This window comes from Helianthus annuus, chromosome 8 (genome assembly GCF_002127325.2).
Source record: "Helianthus annuus cultivar XRQ/B chromosome 8, HanXRQr2.0-SUNRISE, whole genome shotgun sequence".
Classification (NCBI taxonomy): Eukaryota; Viridiplantae; Streptophyta; class Magnoliopsida; order Asterales; family Asteraceae; genus Helianthus; species Helianthus annuus.
In genome coordinates, this window is record NC_035440.2 from 9,831,982 (window position 1) to 9,844,519 (window position 12,538).

At 37.0% G+C, this 12,538-nt stretch overlaps 2 protein-coding genes across 3 annotated transcripts; both read left to right on the forward strand.

The window, feature by feature from the left end:
* Positions 1 to 280: 280 nt before the first annotated feature.
* Positions 281 to 1,037, forward strand: LOC110871996 (glycosyltransferase BC10-like). 2 transcript variants are annotated; one of them, XR_004864630.1, is made up of 4 exons: positions 281 to 456; positions 637 to 675; positions 841 to 906; positions 1,014 to 1,037. XR_004864630.1 is itself a non-coding variant. In XM_035976414.1 (3 exons), the coding sequence occupies exons 1-3, from the start codon at positions 370 to 372 to the stop codon at positions 961 to 963; spliced, it is 249 nt and encodes an 82-aa protein (XP_035832307.1). In that variant the 5' UTR covers positions 281 to 369; the 3' UTR covers positions 964 to 1,007. The 2 variants fall into 2 exon arrangements, 1 of the variants encoding a protein (XP_035832307.1); XM_035976414.1 differs by lacking the exon at positions 1,014 to 1,037 and having other exon boundaries at positions 841 to 1,007.
* Positions 1,038 to 6,049: 5,012 nt separating this feature from the next.
* On the forward strand, positions 6,050 to 9,699 carry LOC110871997 (lysM domain-containing GPI-anchored protein 1). Its single transcript, XM_022120760.2, has 4 exons — positions 6,050 to 6,792; positions 8,717 to 8,831; positions 8,918 to 9,111; positions 9,213 to 9,699. The coding sequence occupies exons 1-4, from the start codon at positions 6,123 to 6,125 to the stop codon at positions 9,494 to 9,496; spliced, it is 1,263 nt and encodes a 420-aa protein (XP_021976452.1). The 5' UTR covers positions 6,050 to 6,122; the 3' UTR covers positions 9,497 to 9,699.
* The last annotated feature ends 2,839 nt before the right edge of the window (positions 9,700 to 12,538 follow it).

Here is a 12,538-nt window from a genome sequence, read left to right on the forward strand (position 1 = left end):
TTGAATATGGTTATATGCAATTCCTTTAACTGTTTTATGTATTTTGGAATGTTACTTTGATGAGCAATTACGGACCATCTGAAAGATAAAGAAAGGGTTTCGGCCACGATTCTGACCGGATGTCGCTTATATGGAGATAGTCGTGCACGATTAGTTGGTTTGTTTGTTTAAATACTCATATACATCTCGCCTCTGATTGGGTTCAGATCTTTTTTATTCGTGTCATAGGTCTGATTCCAAGGGTTCTTTCTTTTCGTATTCTGATTTGGTTCAGGTACGTTTTTATTTCCAGTTTGTTTAGTCGCATTATTTTGAGTTTTGATATAGAAAGAGTTCGTGGAAATAATAACATATTCGGTGGTGTTACAAATGGATATTTTGCTTTCACTAAGGAACACCAGTAACCGTGTGGATACAGGTGCATTGCCTCCATTTCAGTTCAGCTATTTGAGAAATGTGAGTTTCATACTTTCATTGGTTTTCATTTTATTTGATGTATATGAATAAGAATGCATAATCATAATGTTTTAGTTACTAAATTTGTGGTCTCTTTGTTCTAATTGTGGAAGAATTGTTGTGCTCTGCTATTTCTGGTCTAATTTCTTCTTAATTAGTTGTCTTTTTCCTTGCCTGCAGAGGAAATCATTATCTGAGTTTTGGCGGGATTGTCCTATTGTGAGTATATATTTTAGCTTATTTAATGATTTGTTTATTTTGTGTTGATTTATTTCATGATTTCATCCTGTTTGTGGCCTTTTAATGAATGAGAGCTTTTTTGTTGAATGTGTTAATGAATGACAAAGAAGATTGTTACTAACAGATCTTTTCATTTTTTTGAAGCTGGCTGATAATTCAAAGGAGCATAATTGCATGCCTTATGAACATTATACCGCAACATTACTTGCAGTATGTTCATATTATCAGTATATTTGTATTCTATCTTCAAGAAATACAAGCAACTAACTTCGCTTACCATTATGTTCATCATTTGTAAACTGGCTTAAAATAATCAGCAAAAAGGCCTTTAAGGAGAACCCACAAATAGGAGTTTAACTCACACTTCATGGGTATCTCATCAAGCAAAGGTCGTGAAAGGCAAGGATGGCATCCTATGACGGCCAAATCTACAAATTTGTTGTTGCTACTCCCATTATTCATTCAATGGTCTCATTCACACTTGATCACAATAAGGTTGCAAATCATACTGCTATAGTGCTATACTATGCCAACTCTACAATATAAATTTTTTAAGCAAATAAGATGAATAGCTTTTGGTATGTACACTTTGACACCATATATCTTTCACTCATTGTTGCATTCTAAATCTTAGGTGGTTCATGACGAGTGCCCACCTACCGAATAAAAGAAGCAAGTTAGTACACAGAGTCTTCCCTCGCCCAATTAACCTGCTTTGCTTCGCTCGCTTCCATTTTGTTTCTATACTTTATTGGTCTTATAATACCTTTTGTTTATATTCATGGTAGTTGTTGATATTTTTACTTAGCGTTAAAGTTTATGTATAAGAAATCTATGATGTTAATAATGGCAGACCGGTTGTAATCTATTTTGTTACTGTTTCATGTTTCTTTACGTGCATACTGCAGTCGCTACACTCATAAGTTAGTTCACTTAAAAATTTGTTTATGTGTGTTCATTTACCTTCATTTATCTATGTTTAAGTTCGTTTAATAGTCATTTCAAGTTTTTAGGCAGTTACAATTTAGTCTGGTTTTATTTAATTTATTGTAGCATATTGTAATATGATTTAAGGTTTTCATATGGTAGTGATTTCTCTCAATGATTTTTATGGGTTAGTCATGTATGGAGAGTCATGCGTGCACATATGTTAAGATATTTGATTTGACTAACTCATAGCCGTTGCTTATGTTTACTTGCTTAAACCTGTTGTAGACAAGAAACTACTAAGGGGAAGGGCGACTACATGGGCATGCATTAGCGGCAGAAGATTTCGTGAATTATTGAATAAACCGGAAGCTTTATGAACTCCTTTAAGTTTTTTTCCTGTAATGTATGTTTTTAGACTTGGCATACAAGTTTGTTCTTAAACACATTCCGCAAACAAAGTTTCTTGTGCTATGCACGCCTTAAATTTTGTGTGGCTGGCTTATGGTACAAGCTCTTATGACGTTTTGTATGGCTTCTCTTACATTGTCTTTTGGCTAATCACCTTTTATCCATGCACATGGTTGTAAAAGTCCCGCCTAGGCTCCGAGTACTCCCCGAGTACTCGCTACAAGGTAGGCTGCCGAGGCACGAGTACTCTTCTCCCAGGCCAATTACTCCCCGAGTAATCTCCGCCTAAGCCGAGTACTTCCCGAGTACTCCCGAATCCGACTAGGGAGCGCCTAGCGACTTTTGCAACCATGTCCATGCATAAACATTTTTCCCGAACGCACCACAAAATGAAAGACACTAACTGTTGGTCATGCCGTGCATCGCACGGGCCTACCCTCTAGTATACTTAAAAATTTAGTTATATCAACTTTTTTACAACCTTCATTATGAGCCTCTTAAATACATTTGTGTCTTTCAAGTTGTAATTGCCTTAATATTTTTTAGTGTTTTATAATTACATTTATATTATTTCAACAGGTTTCAAGTGAAAAATAAGAAATTTTTCCGCAATTTTACGACCATTACTTCATTTGGAGTTGTTGGTACTCTGATTTCGTTTGCCATCATATCGTTCGGTATGTTAAATGCTTACAATTAAACATCTCGGTGGTCTTATATTTTTTTAGGATGCGTTGATTTTATTTATGTTTATTACACTTTAACTTGATTATTATTTTTTTATTTCAGGGGCAATGCGTCTGTTTCCTTTATTGGATATTGGTTACCTTGAGCTCAAAGACTATCTCGGTATTTATTCTTTTTCCTCATTTTTCTAAAATTTTGATGAATTTTTAATTTTATGACGTGAATGTGATATATACCCAGTATAAACTTAAAATATCATATATACCCCTTTTAAATGAACTTTTAGTTTATGACGGTTTTACCCTTTTCAAACACATTACCTTTTTTAACCTTAATTTAATTTTTGCGGATATATTTGTTGCTTCGATCATAGCTTAGTCTGAGAACTCTTTTTAATTAAAAAGAAAATTTCAATAACAATATCACATACAAATTTGATTAATTTGTTCTTTTTTAAATTGTTAGTTACGAGGAAAAATAGGTAATGGTTTTTTAAGGTTCATTAATGATACTATATTTAGGTTAGCCACACAACTCTAAAATATGTATTTAAATCAAATTAAAAGAATTAAATTTTTTATAAATCATGTGGTGTCCAAAGCCATATAAATGAACCATCACATTGATAATTAATAGTGTACAAGTGGTAGGTATTTCTTAATAAATTGTTCTCTTTTATAAAGTCTAACATTATATAAAAACCAATTCAAGAAACTCTAACTACAAGCTAGGATACCAAATGTCGCTTTAAAATTAATTAAATTGCATTGTTTTATTGTGCCTCTTTGAATATCCCTGTCATTTAATATTATTCATTAGGATATGATTAATTTGTATACAGTTGAACGGCCTTTGGTTATGCTATAAGATTGCCGACTTTGTTATGTTTGTAGGTTCATAGTTTCCTTTCCTCCTCTATTAGCATGGCCAGCCCCCTTAGTTTGCAAACGTCCGACGGTGGTACAAGCAGTCATATGTTCCTTAGTGAACTCCGTGAAGGGAGCACCGGACCTATCATGATAATGGTTTGTAGAAAATGGAACGTGACAAGTGTTAACGGCAGGTACATGAGCACCGACTATATTGTCACTGACATAAAGGTAATTTTTTACCCTCTGCTATCCCACATTCTTACGCTTTTCTACTTTTGATTCTGAAACAAAAATCTACGCCTTTATTTGCGCAGGGAGGTGTAATGCATTGCACCGCAAGGAATAACATTGCCCACTATTTATTTGACAAACTCAAAGAGGGCGGTGTATATTTGGTCAACGGTTTCGCCGTGCAACCTACAAATCAGTATCGGGTTCTTAAAGACAGCCCCTTTGTGATTGGGTTTCATGGTTCGACAACTGTGAAGCGGGTTGATGATGACGGCGGTCGTTTTGAACGCTACCCTTTCCTGCTTACGGCGTTTGAGGATCTCCAACCAACCGAAAACAAGTACTTCGTTGGTATGTTTCCTATACCCCACCTGGTATTTGTCATTAAAATATTATTAGGGCGTATATTAAATGCAATCTACATCGAAATAAATATAAATCTTTGATAATTATGTTACCGACATTGATATTTACAACAAAAAAGAGTCATGATAATCATAGTTATGATCATCAGAATCCAGGTTTTCTTATTAATGTTATACACATGAGACAAAAATTTTAATGTAACATATAGCGATAGAGTAATATTTAGTTAAAAGAAAATGCTAAAACGGTAATAGTAATAGTAATAATATTAATAAATAATAATAATAATAATATATTTATATTTTTTAATAATAATAGTGTTAATACCTCCAATCGAGCTACGAACACGAGTAGGTAGGCGACTAGGGGGTGGCAGGGCTGCGCCTTTTTGATTAAAGACGCTAATGATTATTATTATTATTAATAATAGTAATTAATAGTAATAATAATAATATACAAATAAAATAATAATTAGTAATGTTAATAAATGAGTGTGAAAAGAATATTCTAAATTATACATGTTAATTTTTTTAAGACCAACTTAAAGCAGATTATAGACACGACACAGTTATTACAGTTAGATGTTACCGGTTCATATCATCAGTATGCTACGTGTTTTAAAATAATTAATGATGTGATTCATTTAACATAGGTAAAACAGCAAAGTAAAAGTTCCTAAAAAAATGTATTCTGTTTATAAATTTATGTCGTTTTGGTAAGTTGATCATAACAATAACAATACCACAGGGTTTGTAGTATGGGTGCAATGTGGCCATTAAATCATAAATGCAATACTTGGCATTTTTATTTGGTGAGGGTAGAGCAGGCGATATGTTTTGTTTGCTAAAATGGGTCGTGTTAACATCGGGTACACTATCATATTTAGCTAAACATGTAATATACGACATAAAGGAAAAGTTGCACAACATTGACATGTTTAGCATGATGTTTGGCAAGTGGGGTTACATGCCGTTGACATACTTTTAACATGATTCAAAACAACAAGTTCAATAGCATAAAGGAATGTATACATTTAACTTGAAATAGTAACCAGTTTTCATATAAAAGGTTTTGGGCCCAATATATTTATGATGATTAAGATCCATACCTATTTTATAAAAAATAAATTTAAATATATAGAGAAAAATATTTGCCTCGAATATTACCGGGCTTGGCTAATCGTCCGGCTCACACTACCCTGGAGCCGACGCTGCTAACAACACATATGAGTCTTTGTGTTGAACATATATGTCACATGTTCATATTAATATTGTCATTGAACTAAAGAGTGCATTTCATAATGTGAGACCATGTATACCTGGAGCCGGGAATTGCTAAAACAGAGAAGGAAAAAAAAAAGGAAAAGGCGGGCCACCGGGTTCAGTAAAAAGAAAAATAGCTACCGAATACCGAGAATTAGTAAATCAGAATTGCAAATAGTTTCTTAGAAGACATCTGTTTTCACTTCTTTTTGGCCGGCAAGTTTTGCCAAGGAAAGAACTTATGGTCCATGGTTTAATAAAGTTTAAGCACGCCCCTTTGCAGGCGTATTGTCTTACATGTTATGCACCGGCCGTGTCAGACGTCTTACCACGCATGCCGTGCATCGCACGGGCTTTCTCGCTAGTTTCTTTAAAAAAAATTAAAAATTTTGAAATGTTATTCAATCAGTCAACTTGACTTAATTTGAATTTGTCCAACAGGACAAGCATACGACACAAAATAAACAGATACAAAACAACACATGCATCCCTAGTTGTAAATTACGCAGTAACACTTGTAACCCACTCTAGACTAGTCAATATCACCTCTGTAAAAGATCCCACCATCTTCTTTATGCTAGTACACACTACACCGTACCACACCACCTACAAACCCACTTTCTTGAGTTTCTACTCACACTCTCCAAAACCCTAATTCCCCCACCCCAAAATGCCGATCGGAAAACCCACCACCACCATCCTCCGCATCGCCACCATCCTCCTCCTCTTCCTCAACCTCACCACCGTAACCCCCAAATCAACAATCGAACCCTGCTCAACCACCGACTCCTGCACATCCCTTTTAGGCTACACCCTTTACACCGATCTCAAAGTCTCCGAACTCGCATCCCTCTTCCAAATCGACCCAATCAACCTCTTATCCGCCAACTCAATCGACATTTCCCAACCCGACGTCGTTTCCCACATCTTACCTTCCCAACTCTTCCTCAAAATCCCCATAACCTGTTCTTGCGTCGATGGTATTCGCAAATCTGTAACCACCCATTACAAAACAAGACCTTCTGACACTCTATCCAACATTGCTGACGCTGTGTATGGTGGGTTGGTGTCGGCGGACCAGATTAAGGAGGCGAATGAGATTAGTGATCCGACGGTGTTGGATGTTGGGGTGAATTTGGTGGTGCCGTTGCCGTGTGTGTGTTTTAATGGGACGGATAATGGTGTTCCGGCGGTTTATTTGTCGTATGTTGTGAAACCGGTGGATACTTTGGCGGGTATTGCCGCGAGGTATAGGACTACTGTTACGGATCTTATGGGGGTTAATGCGTTGGGGAATGCTGATGTTGAAGATGGGGATATTCTTGCTGTTCCCTTGTCAGGTAATTTGGTTTTGTGAAGTTTGAATTGAGGGTTTTGGTGTAGGGATGACTGATGAGGCAATTGTACCCGTTACCGAAACCGAACCTGTACCGAACTGTACCGAGCCATTACCAGGATGAGTACTTTCAGTTCGGTGCTGGTTCGATACAGTACTGGTATGTTGGGTTGATTCACCGTACCGAGCACTTTCGGTACTTCGGTACATGTACTAGTAACAATTTTTTTGTGATTTTCGGGATTGGTACTTACCGTATTGATACGGTACTGGTATTTTGGGTTGAGTTACCTTCGAATACCGTACTGTATCGAGCACTTTCGGTACTGGTACTTCTGGTAACCATTTTTTTGTGACTTTTGGGATTGGTACTTTCGGTATTGGTACGGTACGGTACCGTACCGGGCGCATACCTAGTTTGGTGTGTTTGGGTATGGGGTTAAGATGATTCTTGAAGTTCAAGAAATGGATTTTATGTGATTGGGTGTATGTAACGTTCGGAGTTTTGTAACGACCAATGTTGTTTTTTGTTGTTCGGGTGAAGACTTGTCAAGGGATGAGTAGCGATACCGAAAATGAGAAAAAAAATATAAATCGAATACCGTACTGATTATAGCAAGGTTTAAAAAAACGGAAACGAGTTTCGAGGCGTTTTCACTTCGCCTCACGAGGCGTAAGCCTCGAGGCGAACCGAGGCGTAAGCCCAAGGCGGAATCAAAAAATAAATATAAATATTATATACCTTATAAGAATAGTAATACTAACTAAATTCATCATCAAATTCATCAAAATAATCAAAAACACACATAAAAGAGACAAAAATTGCTTGAAATTGACACAAAAACGCAAAAACATCAAAAACAAATATCTAAAACCCCTGAGGCGCACCTGAGGCGCAGCCTTTTTAGCGCCTCAGCCCCTCTGAGGCGCACAAACAGTAGAAACCCCCTGAGGCGCGCCTCAGAATCGTTTTTTGGCCGTTTGACCTTGAGGCGCGCCTCGAGGCGCACGCCTCAACCGTTTTTTAAAACCATGGATTATAGTGATATGGTACTGGTAGGGTAAAAATAACGAAGAAAATTGAAAAGAAAACCCTTAAAACGAATAGCTAAACCGATTTTAATTGGTCGGTATTGGTTCGGTATGGTATCAGTGTTCGGTAAAAAATGCTCATCCCTACTTGATAACTGTTGCGTCCAAAGCGCGCTGGTGATATTTGAGGCGGAACATTTATGGCTCGGTATCTCTTATGTGGATAGAAACAAATGATGTGGGATTTAAATAAATTGTCACACTTTGAGTGATTATGGTTATGATTTTCTGATTATATAGGATAGAATGATTAGGTGTGGAGATTGGGGAACAGAGTAAAGGTTGTTGGAATAAATGAATGTAAATTTAATTACCCATGATACAATTTAATCATTTGATTAGCTAAGTGTAATAGTATTTATTCATGTGAATAAATGAATACTATTACTAGTTGCTTCCAGGGTGTTTTAACTGTTGATACCATGCCTAAAATAGTGCGAAATTGTTGAAAAGGTTATTTTAGTCCACTGGGTTAACTTCATTCATTTTTTCTGTTAACGAGATGGGCGATTCGGTCATTTTATATGTAATTCTGTTAACTAGAAGGGCAATTCAGCCATATAAAATGACCGAATTTCCCATCTCGTTAACAGAAAAACTGGATGAAGTTAACCTAGTGGACTAAAATGGCAACGAAGAAACCTTTTTGGACCCACAGGTGAAAAATGAAACATTTGGACTAAACTGGTAAAATGGCTCAAACCACAGGGACTAAAATGGCATTTAACTCTTTATACTATTATACACCTTTTTTCGATTTTTATTTCATCCGCAAAATGAACCTAAATACTTTTCTTTCTTTAAATATATGTTTTTTTTTTGTTGGTTATTTTCAGCTTGTGCCTCAAACTTCCCAAGATACGCATCCGACTACGCATTGTCTGTACCAAACGGAGGCTATGCCGTCACAGCGGATCATTGCGTACAATGTAGTTGCACACCGGGGAGCAGGTTCTATCGAGAACATTTTACGTCCATGCCATTACGAAAAAGTTACTTTTTTTAATTATTTTTAAGCTTCATGTTGTTTTGTACAGGTTATATTGCCAACCGGCTTCGTTATCGGTTTCTTGTTCTAGCATGCAATGCAAAAGTACCAATCTCATGCTCGGAAACGCTACGGTTCAACAGAGCAGCGCTGGCTGCAACGTCACGTCTTGCGGTTACGGTGGTTTTATCAATGGCACGATAATCACAACGTTGTCGAGTTCTCTTCAACCACGGTGCCCAGGTAACGTGATCCCGAAATCTTAAACCGATTTAAGATGTTAAATTGTTTGGCATTTTTTAATGATGACGGTGATGTGTTTTGGGTCGTCAAACATGTTACAGGGCCACAACAGGTTCCGCCACTTATCGCACCGCCAACGATGGTTACCCCAGACATGGGACTAGCTCCAGCCCCTTCACCATTCCAGATCGGTGGTGCACCGATCGGTGGTCTTCCCGGCTCGGTGGTGCCATCATCGACCGGCTCGAGCATAGCGTTCCCTCCGTCTGCAAATGGTCCCAGTGGAAGTATCTCTGCCGCATGCACCTTGGTGAACCCGATATCTGGTTTCTCACTTGCCGTGGTTCTGGTTGTGTTTCTCGGCTTGGTAGTCCCATTCTTGTAATATCCGCTTTCGGTTTGGTATAAACGTGTTTGTTGTATATTTAACCTTGATTTCTGGCCGGAAAAGACGTGTTACACGGGTTTTGGCTGTTTTTCCAGTATGAGATTTCAGGTTAGGTGGTTTGTTCTTGGAACTATTGAGATTTGAATGAATGAATGTTGACCCATTTGAATCTTTATGATGGATTAATAGATTTTGAATGATGCTTTGGGCTCTTTTGGCACTGTATGTATGATATGTGTGATTTTGTTAGCTGTCTCTTTTGGACTATATGTAATGGGTTGGGGCTTTTGTTATGATGGTGGGGTCCCCTTATATATTTTCATTGACATAACATGCATTTTCTTTTTGTTGTCTACTTGTCTGAATTGTTTTTTTATATAATAATTGGTAAGCTTAAAATGTTAGAAAAAAGTAGTTTCTTAAGGAAACAAAGAAATTAAACAGAGAAAATTTTATATTTATTTGTTTTTACCTACAAGTAAATATTATTTGAGTTGGTAGCTGGCTAAGACTCTCCATTGACGGTTCAAAGAAACCTCGTTAAGAGACGGAACATTGCGCTGGACCGTTAACGAAGGTTGTTAATGGGTGTGGTGGATCATCGCGGCGCAAACGACACTCTTCGGACGTTGGGGACAAGCTTGGTGATTGGCTGCTTATATTTTGGTAGGCCCCTCAAGTTCGCTCTTTCTCTCTCTCTCTCCTTGCAGGGTACAAGTGAATCAGCACAAGGTACAACTCTTGGGTAGTCATTGCTTCCCCTCCACACCCTTGGGTAGTCCCCAAGGGGATGGTCCTCCACCCTTACTGAAGTGACGCCTACGTAACGGGTAGTCCCTTTGGGAACTAACCAAACCACACCCAATGGTCTAAGGGAAAAGAGAGATGTTGGGGAGTGGGTGTGGGTCAAACTAGCCGTTGGGTTGGGTGGGAACTTAGGTTGAGTTTTCAAATAAAAGTTTAATTAATTTATATACCAAACACCAACCATATAGATACCACATTTCACACAAATCGCTCCTTTACTGACATGACATCCAAAGGATATTCAAAGTACATGATGAAGTACATGGTTTTCCTCGAATGCTTGCTAGCTTTGATTGTATAGATTGGGGTTGGGCGGCATGCCTAACTGGTTGGTGAGGAGCACATCATCCTGGTGATCATGATGGCCCAACTTTGATACTAGAGGCGGTGGCGTCATATAATCTATGGATTTGACATGCATATTTTGGTATGGCCAGGACACTCAATGATATCAATGTTGTTGAACAGTCACCCTTATTTGACGACATTATAAACGGCGTTGCACCTGGGACTTCATTTTATGCTAGTGATATGGAGTATGAGTACGAGTATTATCTTACAAGCGGTATTTATCCTGAGTGGTTCGTGTTTGTGAAAGCATACTCAAGTCAACTTTACGAGAAACGGGTATATTTCACGAAAAAACAGGAATCTGCAATGAAAGATATTGAACTTACGTTCGCAGTTTTTAATAAAAAAAGGGTATAGTTGCCCAACCTACTAGAATATGGGAAAAAACAGTTTAAGAGTGTTACGTATGTTTGCATTATTTTACATAACATGATTTTAAAGGACTCAGGTAAGGCGAGTTGTTAAGATTATGATCCAGACGACATGGAGCTACCGGAGTCTACATTAAACCCAAAACAAAGGCTAGCTATCCTTATGAAATTACGCCACTACGAAACACATGATTCTCTACATGCCGATTTGACTAACCATTTATGGGTTAATCCTTCGAATGGCGATGATGACGAGGAAGATGGGTAATTTGTTTGGTTCGTAATATTATAGTTTTTTTGTTTTTTAAATGTATTTTATTATTAATATTTTATTAAATAAAATAATAAATTAAATAATTATTGTTAAATTATTACAGTGTACTTAACCCACAACACCCACAGTTTAGTTAATAGCATTGTGCTAGTTAATGAAGAGTTTAGTTAATAATATTGTGCTAAGTTGACACTATGTTATATGCAAAAAAATTAGCACCATGTTATATTGTGCTAAGTTGACACCAATAAAAATAAATTAAACGAGCCCATCACTCTCTGCTTTCTCTCTCTCTACAACCTTTAAAACAAACCATCAACTACCACTCACACCGTTACTTACCTTCACTGTGTAATGCTCATTGTTTTGTGTAGTTTTGTTTGTGATTTGTAGTTTGGAGGGCTTTTGGTAACCGGACTGTCACCTTCTAAGCTTGAAGAACGAGATGGAAATATCATGTTCAGAATCAGAAGAAGAAGTCTAGATCAACACGTGAAATTCGTAAGAACTTCCGGCTGTTGATGAGTTCGCTGGCGACAAATCCGGTGGAGGATCTCATCTCTGCTGTGATATAACTTTTGACCAGCTTCGTTCGACAAATTTTCGCTTGCTAAAGGTCGTCGTCGTCACTTGTGCGGTCAAACAACCTACATCGACACTACATGGTTTGCCAGAATTTAAAACGGAAACTATATGATTTGAATGTCGGAAATCAAAAGTGAAACTCTTTGTTTTGAATCCACTGCACGGTTCGTCGGAAATTAGATTAGAAACTTTATGATTTAAATCGGAATATCTGTAATGAGTGTTAGATCTAAAGTCATCTTCATTACGAGTGTTAGATTTAGGCATGTCTAAACAAATTTTCATTAATTATTAATATGATCGAGTTGAATTATAAAGTTACGGTGTCTATTCATGGCTTATTTAAGCCTTCAAGCTATGAACAAGGAGTATCACCAATGGATATTAATTAAGTATTTTGTTTTTTTATCCACAATTGTTTTATATAATTCTAGAATTTGTTTTACATGTAAATCTTTACTTTTATAAAGTTAGAGTTTAAAAAGAAATTACATTTCAGACCCTGTACTTGTGAAATTTTAAAAAAAACCCTCATCAAACGATTGTTTCTAACACAGTTAGGCATTTGGATGAAAATGACAAAAAGTTACAAACGTGGAGGCTATTTGGTAAAAAAAAATCATTTTAGACAAAAATGACAAACATCCTCAA